Raw genomic sequence first — 11,637 nt, 5'->3', positions numbered from 1 at the left:
AGAAAGCAACTTATATTCAACAGCTTAAGTCAAAGACACGTGAAAACAAAACACCTTGGAATCATCTAGCAGACGGAGCTGAGCAACCGCTTACAATGGAAGAGCGATTAGAACGGAGGCCACAAAATCTGCGGGAAATCTGGGCAGGAACCAAGGCTCCAGCTCCGGAAACTATTAGCCCATCCTACGAAGGCTTCACAAAGACAAAAACTAGCCTAGCCGATAATAAGGCAAGACCTAACTAAAAATAAAACTGAAGTGAATGGAGCTCCGCATTGGGTTGATTTAAAGGCCTAAAAGACTATCACATGCGATACTCTTTTCTATATACCTCTGGTTTCCTGCCCATGATAAATCGGCCTGGTACCCAGGCCGTGCATTGTCTCATGCCGACATAATATTTATTTCAGCCTTCTACATCGCAAGGTTATTCGTCAGAAATAGCATTTAATGATGGGCAACTAGCTTCAAATTGGTGGGGGAATAGATGGTAACGTTAAAAAGATCTATGTACCGTAAATTCATTACTATGGTCACCAACAGCAACCAAGAGCCCAGAGTAAACGCTCTATGAACACTTTAATAGATAGATAGTAGCTTTATTAAAAATCACATGGCAGCCTAATAAGGCTGAATTGCATGATTATTTACAATACAATACTGGCTGAAATTATAAATTATCTTTACAGAGTATATTATTTTAATATTTACAAGAATAATACTAGAATAATACATAGGCCTATTGTCTACACATGGCTGGTAAATGTGTCTGGGTGCGCATTATTGGGTTAACAAACTGACGTTGATTTCTAAGATTATAAACAGTATGGTTCTTCGATGGCAAAAAATGATCAAGCTTGTGCTCGGTATTGGACGCTATTGGTTCAGTGAGTTCAGGTTAAACAATGAAAGGTTGTCGAGATATGATGATAGGCCAGGTGAAATTACAGAAAGGGCGCGTTTTTGAACACGCTCTGTGTCGTTGCTTAAATAATCCGGGAGTGCATGATGGTAAAGAGGAGCAGAATATTCGAGTACATGTCTAATGCAGGTAAGATAGAAGCCGATGATATCACGAGCCGGAATTTTGGCGCGCCTAAGCAACATGAGAAAGAATATCCGCTTATCAGCCTTTTTTGGTAGGTTAGAAATATGACAATTCCATTGTAGGGTGTTGGCTATTGTTACGCCTGACACTTTAACACTGTTTACACGTTCGCACTTTTTGCCACTATGCCAGTGCTATGTCAACAAAAGCTTACAGAAATTACGGCAAGGGCGTAGCCAGGGGGGTCCTGGGGTGCCCGTGACCCCCCCCCCCTTGGTAGGCCTTCTTTTGAGCAAACAACCTACAATATTCAGGTGGTGAAAACGCCATGACAATATCTTGGCCTGCCCATTATACTCTCATTGCTCATCCCAAAGCTGTAACATTCAGTAAAACATGCACGGCGTGGAGGTAGAGATAACAATCTGGTGAGTAGCCTCTGTGACCCCCCCTTTGAAAAATCTTGGCTACACCCCTGTACGGGACGAAACTACGGTGTTGATACCTAGAACGACCCTCATCAATCTGACTCTGCGGATCAGGTGGTACGTTCACTGATCTCCTTCGACGCATGACGCACCAAATGACCCTACCAAAGGTAGCATACAACCATGGTAGGAATTAGGATCGATATCCACAGAGTTCTTTGTGTCGCTGAGGCACCGCTCCTTGTTGGGGGCACAGTGTATGTAACAGGGGGGTGGCTGGTCTTGTTTCTCCGTGAAGTTGAGAGCATTGTTGCTGGTGGTTCACTTGTAGACCCTGAAACTGTAAAACAATAGGATAAACTTAATGAGCGGTTCATATAATATCATTGAAGAAGTTTTTTCTTTTCTATTCTTTATCTGGTAGCCTTTGATTTCGACGGTGCAGCGTACTTGAGTTGGCTGGTTTTGTTGCTCAGGTAGAAGGGGCTATATGCCAATCTTGTACTATACATACGATGAGGTATTTCCCAGAATAAAAGCAAACCCTTGGGCCAGCCGGCTGCTCAACAGGGAGTAGAGTTTTGAGGTGGAAAGGAGTTTAGCTCAAATTCTTACTATGACAATAAAACTTAAGCATGGATCGCATTGAGTTATAACTTTAGTGATATGAAAAGAAGGACATTCAATCAAGTTTCGTATAAAAAAAGTTCGCAAATGTATCACAACTTCTAATCAGAACATGGGAACATAGTAATAAAGGGAGTGCACCAGAACTCAAAGCAGTCACAATTACATATACATATGCAACCTGCAACGTAGGAAAACGGGTCGATCGTACTTGGTTCCAGTTTTGCACTTGATTGGTTGAAAAGGTGTCACAAGACCACGTGACCAATCACAGAGCTTAGCGAAGCATCAGTCGATTGAAAAATGCTCGATGCTGGCATTGACAGTGGAGTTTAAAATAAACTAGACGAATTTCAAAGGAAAACAGATTGCACTGAAGATTGATGTTTATCTATACCAAATGTCGGAAATACCTTTACCTGAACTACTGATCACGAAGATCTTAATCGAGTACACTCGCGTCGTTCCGATGCTTCCTCTAACAAACCCCTTCCTCAAGTCAACCTTGATTTTAAACTCCAATCTATCGTCACTCTCCATGACTTCAGAGAAAATTAACGACCCTTTCTTTACTTCCAATCGGTTCCAGAAACTGTTACCATTTTCCTTGATACAACTACCAGTGTCGCAATAAGCAAGCTTGCTGCCGTCAGAATTTTCAATGAAAAGGTATTTGACTTTTTCCCATGGCAACATTTCTTGAAAGACTTTCGTAAGGTTCACATCAGTCCCTTTCTCAGTCGTGATACCTTAAAAGTGAACGAAAATATATTTTTAATGGATTTATGAAAATGTCTGTATGGGTGCCTGATCAGAAGGCTTCTAACTGTTCCGCTACTTTGGCTGCCATTCACCTCAATTTATAAGTATAACAAGTCCATTCTCCTAAACCCTTTAATTCTTAGAAGTGATTAACAAGTAACTTCACCCTATAATATCCATCTATCATCCAGGAGATAGGTAATTAGAATACTCAAACTAATCAGGTAGACTTTGTTTATCTTGATCTAACACTAAATTCTCGAAACTAATTTACAAGGAAATGTAAGGCAGCTAGTGGGGGAATTTAAAATAATCAGATCTTGTGAATTAAAGGGTCACATGCTTTTTTCTTTTTTCATCAGTCCTGTAAGTGTTTAGCTTTTGAATCCAAATATGAGGGTGTTAATTTTATTTGACAGTTACCCAGTTAGCATATACAACAGGCACTTGTTGCCATCGTCATCCTTCTTATAGATTGTTATTTGTTAAATAAATCAACAATCAAGACTTGGCTGTATGATAAGCTGGACTTAACACACACTTTGATGCAACCTCGTTCCCAGAGCCTTCTCCCTTAGTTGGGGGTGGGAGCAGGAAAAGGCCTTGGGAACGAAGTTGATTTTGATGGCTAACACTGAGGATGTAGTAGAACAAAGAAACTCAGTTGGCACCACCTTTGGCAAGAATTTGCCTCTTTAGTGTATAAACCAAAAAGCGGCGAATTCATGTTGCCATTCATCTGTTCTGTAAATAGATCACAGATGTCAACCTGTGGCAGGAACATCAGAACGTGTTCTATGATCTATTACTTAACGGACCCAAAGCAAGATGTAATCTATTTATATCGTAGAAAAATTAAGATGGTAAGTTTTGAGCTCGGTAAAGAAATAGAGAAAGATGTTTTTCGTCTTGTCACGAACTTGGGACAAAGAAATTATTCTGAGTCCCCACGGTCAGTGATAGAGCTTTGGAGTGTGGAATCCAAGATATCAGAATTTTTTCTTCATCACTCACCTCGTGACGAGACGAAAAACATCTTTCTCTAAAGCAAAAAATGTTGTCAGAATGTTGCAAGACAAAAAAATCTCATTGTTATTCTTGCCTGATGTTGACATCTGTGAGCTATTTACTGAACAGACCCAAGGCAAGATGGAATATATTTATATTATATGATAACAAAGCACAAATGTTGTTAATAGTGACGTCACCTATGCTTTTGTCCTTCTATAGAACTTAAGTAAGAACCAATCAAAATGCATGCCTAATCCAGCTTATTATATAATACTGGACAGACATAGAGCAACATGGGATCGATTTGGAAACAGGGTAGACCTTGAGTAGGATATGATTGATTTCAAGAAAGGAAGTTTGTAGCATTGACAGTTTGTACCATATAAAATTTCTCGCGAAGAGCAGCACAGCTAAACTTACACTCAGTAAAGTTGATCTCCACTTCGTCATAAGCCACAGAATCTTCATGGTGGACTTGACACAGTAGTCGGCTCTGTCTGTAGATGTTGTGCTTTACCGATGCTTTCACCGTCAATGCTGTCATTGAGATGTTTTCCACAGTGATGCCATTTGACAATGAGTTTTTCTTGATGAAACACCCTTGCAGTTTTTCACAGTATGAGAAGTAAATCCATTGTTTTTCTTCGGTATTATACACCTTCCATTCGACCGCATGTACTCCATTTGGCTTTGGCAAAGTCCCACAGAACACAGTTTCGGGCTTATTGAAGCACGCGTCGACTGTCATGGTTTCTACAGGCAAAGCAAGCCACACCATCAGCAAAAGAAAAGTAGTGGTATCTAATAGTGACTAAAATAATCACCAAAGAGTTCTATGAGGCTCAATTAACATTTCGAGTGTCTGAATGCGAAATTAGAGTGCTATGGGTTTCCAATTCTCGCCTGGAACTCAGAATTTAATGACAAATGGTTACAATGGTGCTTTAAATTTACATTATACGCCTAACCTTGTCATTAGAGCACTTTCCATTTCAGCCCAGGTTCGTTACTGTACATGGATTTCGATATTTTTCTCAACACAAAAAAATTGTTTATTTTTCCAAAATTAAATAATGTTGTAGAACACAAAAAAGGTAATAGTTTAAGCAATTGATATTTAATATGGATTTCGACTCTTTTCTCAGCATATAAGATGGTATATGTTTTACCTCAGTTAAGTATTTTAAAAGACAGAGGTGAGGTGTTTAACTGATTCGTTATTGTAAAAATTCTACAATTCAAATATATAATTTTTACCTCCGGCGTATGCCTTCGTTAGGATGTTGAACACTGTAAAAAAAAAAAACAACAACAACAACAAAAAAACAGGCTATGATCACTTAATTTGTGAGTGTTTATTTCCTTTCATTCTATAAATCTATCTGTCTATTTTTCTTATTCACAAATGTGTTTCGCATCGTTGCGGCAGTTCACGCAAATTTTTTGGGGGGATTTTCAAAATTTTGTGGATATTTCATTGTTCGCAATTTTGGAAAATGAAAGGTATTTCTTCCAAACTCACAATATCCCTTTTCTTGAGGAAAGGAAGGTAGAGATATCAACACGTAATCAAAAAATGCTATAATGTTGATCTTTCTCTTTTCAACTTCGAGAATATATCGAAATCTGTATTAGTAAACATGACCTTTGCTCAGTGGCGATCTTGGTTTTGCGGCTCTGACGCTAAAAAAAACCCATTGTCGGAAAAGTGACGTCAGCCTTGTAACCTCGCAACGCAAAACCAAGGGTGGTCTTTAGGATATTGTGGGTTTGTAAAGAAATAGGCTAAGATCGACGCGATACGAAGCGTGTGACGACTAGAATAAAGATAGGAAAAGAAAACTACGCGAGTGACTAGTGTTGCTATACTGGGATTTCCAACACCATGGAAAACGTGGTCATTGGAGGTGAGACAACAAATTACTTCCCGTTTAAGTCGAAAATGCAGATGGCTTCTCGAAACTTTCCGAACTAAACCAAAGTTTACAAGGCAAAACGAGAACGATAAAACAATGAAGGCGGAGTACTACTTCAGTATAAAAGTAATAAGTTGAATATAGTAACCAATTCTCGTGCAGGATGAGGAGATGATCACATGAAGGGGTAATTAAATTGTTGATAAACTGTCGTATAAATGTCCTTGCAATGAATTATAAGATGATACTTACGTATTAATATAGAGAGGATTAATGTCCTCCAAACGCAACTTTCATCAGGATCACTCATGTCTGAGAATTTCAAATAGCTTTGTGTACGGGCCAGCACTTCATCTTTGATTGAAGATTCTGAATTGGTTCTTGCTTCGTCGAAGAGCGTTAATTATATATCTTCTTATCGAAAATGAAAGCAAAAGTGGGAAGTCAGCGAACAAAAATAGAACTGTATATTCGCAAGAATCTGAGCAATGAACCGAAACATAACAAGAGATTATAATCTTTAAGAAATCATTACAATTGCAAATAGTTTGGAGTTCACGATGACAGGTGACGAGATTTGCAGTAGTCGTGGGTACGAACTCGAAAACGTAAAAACGAACGATGAACCACGAAAGTGGCAAAAACATGTTTCTTAAGCTGAAATTTTGTTATCGACAGATAACACGGCAGAAAAAGCATGCGTATGAAGTTATCTATCTTTTAGTGCCACCTACTGTGATCAGTTTATTGTGGTTAGCTTATTAATTGAAAATTTGAAATAATGAAAACCGATAAAAATAGCCGTGACAATACACCCTATGCATAACGAGAAGAGACTGGGAGCGATAAACGTGAAAACGAGGTTAGTTGGGCCTTGTTAGCTCGTGTTAAAAATATGGCCGCTCATGACTCTGTAAGTAGCCGTCTTTCTCAGATTCTTACGGAGGAAGATATCTCAGGAGCATCGCTTCAAGGAAGAAATCCGACTGCTCTAAAATCAGATGAACTTCGTTTTTGGTTAAAATGTCGTGGCGATCCAACAAAGGGGTTAAAAACAAAGACACAATTGGCGAAAAGGCAAGTACAGTATTTGTCTGTCGTGCGTGATACTTCTTAGAATTGAACAGATTTTAATATCGTACAAGAAGATCAAAGGATTTTAGGAATTACTTTTCTAAATGAAATGTTGATGAAATGATTAATAGTTTTTCAACTTTTCATTTTAAAGAGTTCTTGAATATGTTGCGTCTGGTCGTGATAAAGATGTTGTGGATCCCGATAAAAATCTGTTATACACGCGTCGGAAGAAGAGACAAGAACAACTCGCTCAAAGTGATGCGATGCCTGAGGAAAGAACTGTTAAATTTCCTTCAGCTGGATGGTCTACAAATTTGCAACGCATGCCATTATTCACAAGGGCAGAGATGGATTTACATATTTCTAAATCTGGAAAAAACTTGGACAAAAATAAACAGAACCATGCGGTTCCAACAAGCATGAAAAAAGCAAAAACATTTCTTGTTGATGAATATCTGAAGGACTTAACTTGCGCAAGTGACGACCATTATTTCTTTTTTAAATGCTTGTGTTACCATAGTTTCAAGTTTCACTTTGTTTAGTAACTGGAGCTGTTAAATATGCCTCATGTACATGTGTAGCAGGAACTGTTGGTTTTTGCAATCATGTGCTGGCTGTTATGATGAAACTCTGTAAGTTCAGCTTGTGTTGTTGTCAAGATATCAAGGACTTGGAAAATGACTCTGATATGACACAAGCTAAGGCATGCACTTCAAGTTTACAACTATGGCACAGGCCTGTAAGAGGGGATAAAATCAAGCCCCAACCTGTCATGGAACTTGAGGTAAAAAAGGTGAATTTAGACGCAGAATATAACCCTAATAGTGGAGTAAGGTGCTTGTTGTATGAAGCTAAGAAAAATTTGGGTACACAGGCATCTGATGAGGCTTTGTTAAAAGACAAACTTCAAAAGATCAACCCTAAGTTTGCCCTGTCTCAAATTATGCCTACTGGTTGTACCAACTTACAGGAAACAAAATTTGGAAAATGTCCAAGTGGCTCCTATGCAAGTTACCAGTTACAGTTCACAGAGTGTAATTTTCAAGTTTTCTGTAATACTGACTCAATGCCAAGAGTGGACTGTCATAATGAACAAAATGCTATTTCTGTATATCCTCCATTTCCTTTGCAACAATCTGACCCATATGAAAAGCCAGATGATTTAAGAAGCAGCCAGGAAGCACTCCTGGGACATTTGATTGTTGATGAGGTAAAGCTTAATGCCATCGACAAGAAAACAATTGAACAAGTAGCATCAGAAGAATGGCAGGCAGAAAGAAAATTTCGGTATACAGCATCTAATTTCCACAATTGTAAAAAGGCAAAGGAATCATGACACTCTAGTAAACAATTTGCTTCATCCCCAACCATTTACTACCAAACAAACTGCACATAGGAAAACCTTCGAGCCTGTAGCCTTAAAGGAGTATAAAAAATATATGTTTTCAACAAGGAAACCAGTTTCAGTGTTCAAAAGTGGTCTTGTTGTCAGTATCGCCCCTCCCTTTTTAGCAGCATCACCAGATGGCAAGGTCATTGACCGAGGCTGTAGCAAGCCTTTTGGGTTGGTAGAGGTTAAATGTCCTTACACAAAATTTCATGGTAGTCCCTTACAAGCATGTGCAGATGAAAGTTTCTTCGCAGAAAATGTAAATGGAAAGCCAAGGCTGAAAAGGGGGCATCAGTACTACTTCCAGATACAGAGTCAACTAGGTATTACAGGAGCAAGTTGGTGTGACTTTGTTATCTATACTAACAAAGGCATAAGTATAGAGAGGATCATAATTGATCCTCAATTCTGGGAAGTATTGAATGATGACCTAAAGAAAAGCTATTTTGAACATTTTATAGCACCAGCCTCTGTAGAGTTCAGTAACCATTAGAAGGGTTAACTACCACAATCTAATCTTGTCATGAGTAAAGAGAACTGTGTCTCATACCTAACTGGATATGTTTAAACCAACATGGTCTGCATAATAAGATAGCTTTGAGGATAAAGCTTTTGTAAGTTTAGTACCTCTTTATTATTTGATTTTAAGATCTTTGGAACTACATGTAAAACTTACATCTTAAATTGTTTGGGACTGAAAGCAAGCGAATCACATCCTTAGTTTTAGTTGGTTTAGAAAATAGTTAACCTGAGAGATATCATCAAGTTTACATTTATTAAATTGACTGAAGTTCTGTAGTGTACCTCAGAGCTCTGTCAAACTCAGTGTTAAGCGGAAATGAGAGGGTCCTGAATGTTACATAAAAAGGCACAGACACTCGACATTTGGTTTAACCAAGTCCTCGGGCTTAAAATGACGAGAACAGATCTTCGTGTGTTCGCTGACTGTAAACTCTTTTCCTTCGTCTCGACGAATGGCATGGAGCCAACGCTTTTTGAGGATAGTGTCGTCCGGAAATTTGAAGTAAGAAATTTTCTCTCCACTTTCGGTTCTGTACTTCTTTTTGGTACAGTTTGGCACGCAACAGTTTTGCGGCATTTTCAAAAACTGGCGCTCTTCACATCAGGCCGCCATTTTTATTTACTTGGCCCAACTAGCCTCGTTTTCAAGTTAAACGCTCCCAGTCTCTTTTCGTTCTGCATAGGGTGTATATCAAGACCAAAACTACCGCTATGTATCGAGGACGCAAAACTGATGATTATTTTGAGAAATTCATAGTCAGCATAGTAATTTTGATTTCAATTTACCTAAAGAAAGCGTTTGACATCTTAGCCTGATGGAAACACCTTTTCAGCTTTCTAAAACCTTGTAACGTTGGCTCGGATTCAATGAACTGGGTTGAAAAATACTATCAAAACATTCAGAGCTGTGTTTTAAATTGTTGTTTGGCATCAGGGTATTTTACGTTAGAACGGGGCTTGAGACGGGGAGACCCCCACCCTCTCTGTCACTTTTTCTTTGCAATTGCTACTCGAGAAAATCCCGAAAAATATGGAATTAAAATTTTCGACAAAGGAATTATAAGCTTCTCCAATATACACACGATACCGCTGCTGTGCTTTTAAGTCTTTACTCAGCGAGTGCATTATTTAAATAACTGGATATATTTAAAAGTTCATGCTGACTCGAAGTCAACAGTTCGATAAAACAGAAGCTAGGTGGATTGGGTCTCTCAAGGATAACGAGGAAAAACCCCTCGTTATGCATTGGTCAAGGGAACCAATCAAAGCTTTATAGATACTCTTCACTTATGACCAATCTCTATTTAAACAAAAAACATCTGGGACAAACTCGTTCACACGAAGAAAGCTAAAAATATTTGGTCTGTAGGCCTTAAGAGGGCTATCCATCGATAGCAAAGTCATCATAGGGCCTGTTCGCACTACACCGAAAAATTTGGTTTGGTATTTGCAAAAAAATTGAAAATTTTGTTACAGCGAATTTTTTTTTTCATAATAGCTTCGCACTTAAGACGTGCGAATTATTTGTGTAACCACAAATGTCAATCAATCGAAATAGCTACCGAGATTCCGTGACAGTGCGTTTCCTTTGATCGTTCCCGGTCAAAGGCTGTCGCAAAGCAAAATGCCCCCGCGAAATGTTTTAATCGCCCTTCTTTGTTGTTTGCATGCCATGTAACTGATGACTAGTCATCAGTTACTTCTGCTTTTGTTGGGAAGGATTCGGCTTTTACGGATCCTGTAGACTTTAATACAGGTGTCTTTCTTCGGCTTGAGAAAATGTCTCATACTTTGCACTTTTTCTCTTACCCGCCGGCCAGAGGTTTTTGCGCCTTCGATGCTTTCTTCGGAAATCTCAGCAACTTCGTTTCGCATCGAAGCGCTAGCGCCTGCAACGTGTGGTTGAACGCAGTAATACTGTAGCAGTGGCTGTGGCTCGTCGTAATAGCATTGAGATCCGTAATAATTAACACTGTAATATTGAGGTTCAGGAAAGTAAGAGTTTGGAACGAAGCCTGCAGGACCGCTTTGCTGGTCCGACCTTTCGCCTCGTGGATCCATCTCTAAATGGCGGTAATGGGGTCACGTAGGTGCATAATATCCTTTTGCCTGGTATCAATTATGAAAGATGATGACCAGTTGAAAAGTACCTGTCAAGGGACAATAGATTTTCTCGCCCGACAAAAAATCGTTGGCCTCCAAACCTAGTCGATGGCATCTTTGAAGTTTGGTGGCTCTTGCGAAAATTTTGGTGGGTCAAAGAAAATCGTTCGCACTGAAAATGGTTTCGCGTTGACAGATTTTTTTGCAAAACAAACAAAATTTCGCGTACTGCGAACAGGCCCTATAGTCAAATCTCTACTTTGAAAAAAAACATACGGGACTAGCTCTTTCAAAATGTTTGGTCTTCAAAGCTTAAGAAGGCCATCCATCCGATGAGTCTATGTGTCCTTGCTACTTCCAGCTCCATTAAACACTATTTCACACAAGGAAAAGGAAAGACAACGTGGCCAGGCTTTTAGCAATTAACAATTTTGAAGGAAGGGGAATCAAAATGACTGTGATTTATGACAGTATGATTAAGATTCTAAGATTAGCTTAGTTGAAGCTGTTTCCTTTTTTTTTTTTCTTATTTCTATTCAATTATGCGATTCAAGGAAAATCGATCCCGTGACTCGTGAAATCTGCGTTAAATTGCATTTGAAAACCGATATCGCAGCAGTCATAATTAGATTATCATCTTGAGATCGATAAGTGTGCGACAAAGAACAATTATACAAAACAATTTCTTGTTTCGTTGTTAAGCTTTAAACGAAAAGTAGATTTATGTTAAACCAATTAGATTGTTCGCTCCCG

The 11,637-nt window shown here is 38.9% G+C and overlaps 1 protein-coding gene and 2 pseudogenes across 4 annotated transcripts in view; 2 read left to right on the top strand and 1 right to left on the bottom strand.

The window, feature by feature from the left end:
- Positions 1 to 605: 605 nt before the first annotated feature.
- Positions 606 to 9,643, bottom strand: LOC111331798 (uncharacterized). Of its 3 annotated transcripts, none has more exons than XM_088747078.1 (6): positions 9,568 to 9,643; positions 6,045 to 6,206; positions 5,134 to 5,166; positions 4,297 to 4,629; positions 2,523 to 2,852; positions 606 to 1,816 (listed from the first exon to the last, which is right to left on the bottom strand). In XM_088747078.1, the coding sequence occupies exons 2-6, from the start codon at positions 6,100 to 6,102 to the stop codon at positions 1,638 to 1,640; spliced, it is 933 nt and encodes a 310-aa protein (XP_088603204.1). In that variant the 5' UTR covers positions 6,103 to 6,206; positions 9,568 to 9,643; the 3' UTR covers positions 606 to 1,637. The 3 variants fall into 3 exon arrangements, with proteins under 3 accessions (XP_088603204.1, XP_088603214.1, XP_022792718.2); XM_088747088.1 differs by having other exon boundaries at positions 6,045 to 6,203; positions 9,568 to 9,583; XM_022936983.2 differs by lacking the exon at positions 9,568 to 9,643 and having other exon boundaries at positions 6,045 to 6,551.
- LOC111331797 (uncharacterized) overlaps positions 5,617 to 11,637 on the top strand; it is a 24,081-nt pseudogene continuing 18,060 nt past the window's right edge. The window contains exon 1 of the transcript XR_015996060.1: positions 5,617 to 5,783. The product of XR_015996060.1 is annotated as an uncharacterized LOC111331797 (transcript). The remainder of the gene's footprint in view (positions 5,784 to 11,637) is intronic.
- Positions 7,158 to 8,968, top strand: LOC148742065 (uncharacterized; annotated as a pseudogene).

The sequence above is a fragment of the Stylophora pistillata genome, chromosome 1 (assembly GCF_964205215.1).
Source record: "Stylophora pistillata chromosome 1, jaStyPist1.2, whole genome shotgun sequence".
In the NCBI taxonomy this organism is placed as follows: Eukaryota; Metazoa; Cnidaria; class Anthozoa; order Scleractinia; family Pocilloporidae; genus Stylophora; species Stylophora pistillata.
The sequence above is the reverse complement of the archived record's forward strand: the minus strand, read 5'-3'. Positions and strand labels throughout refer to the sequence as shown.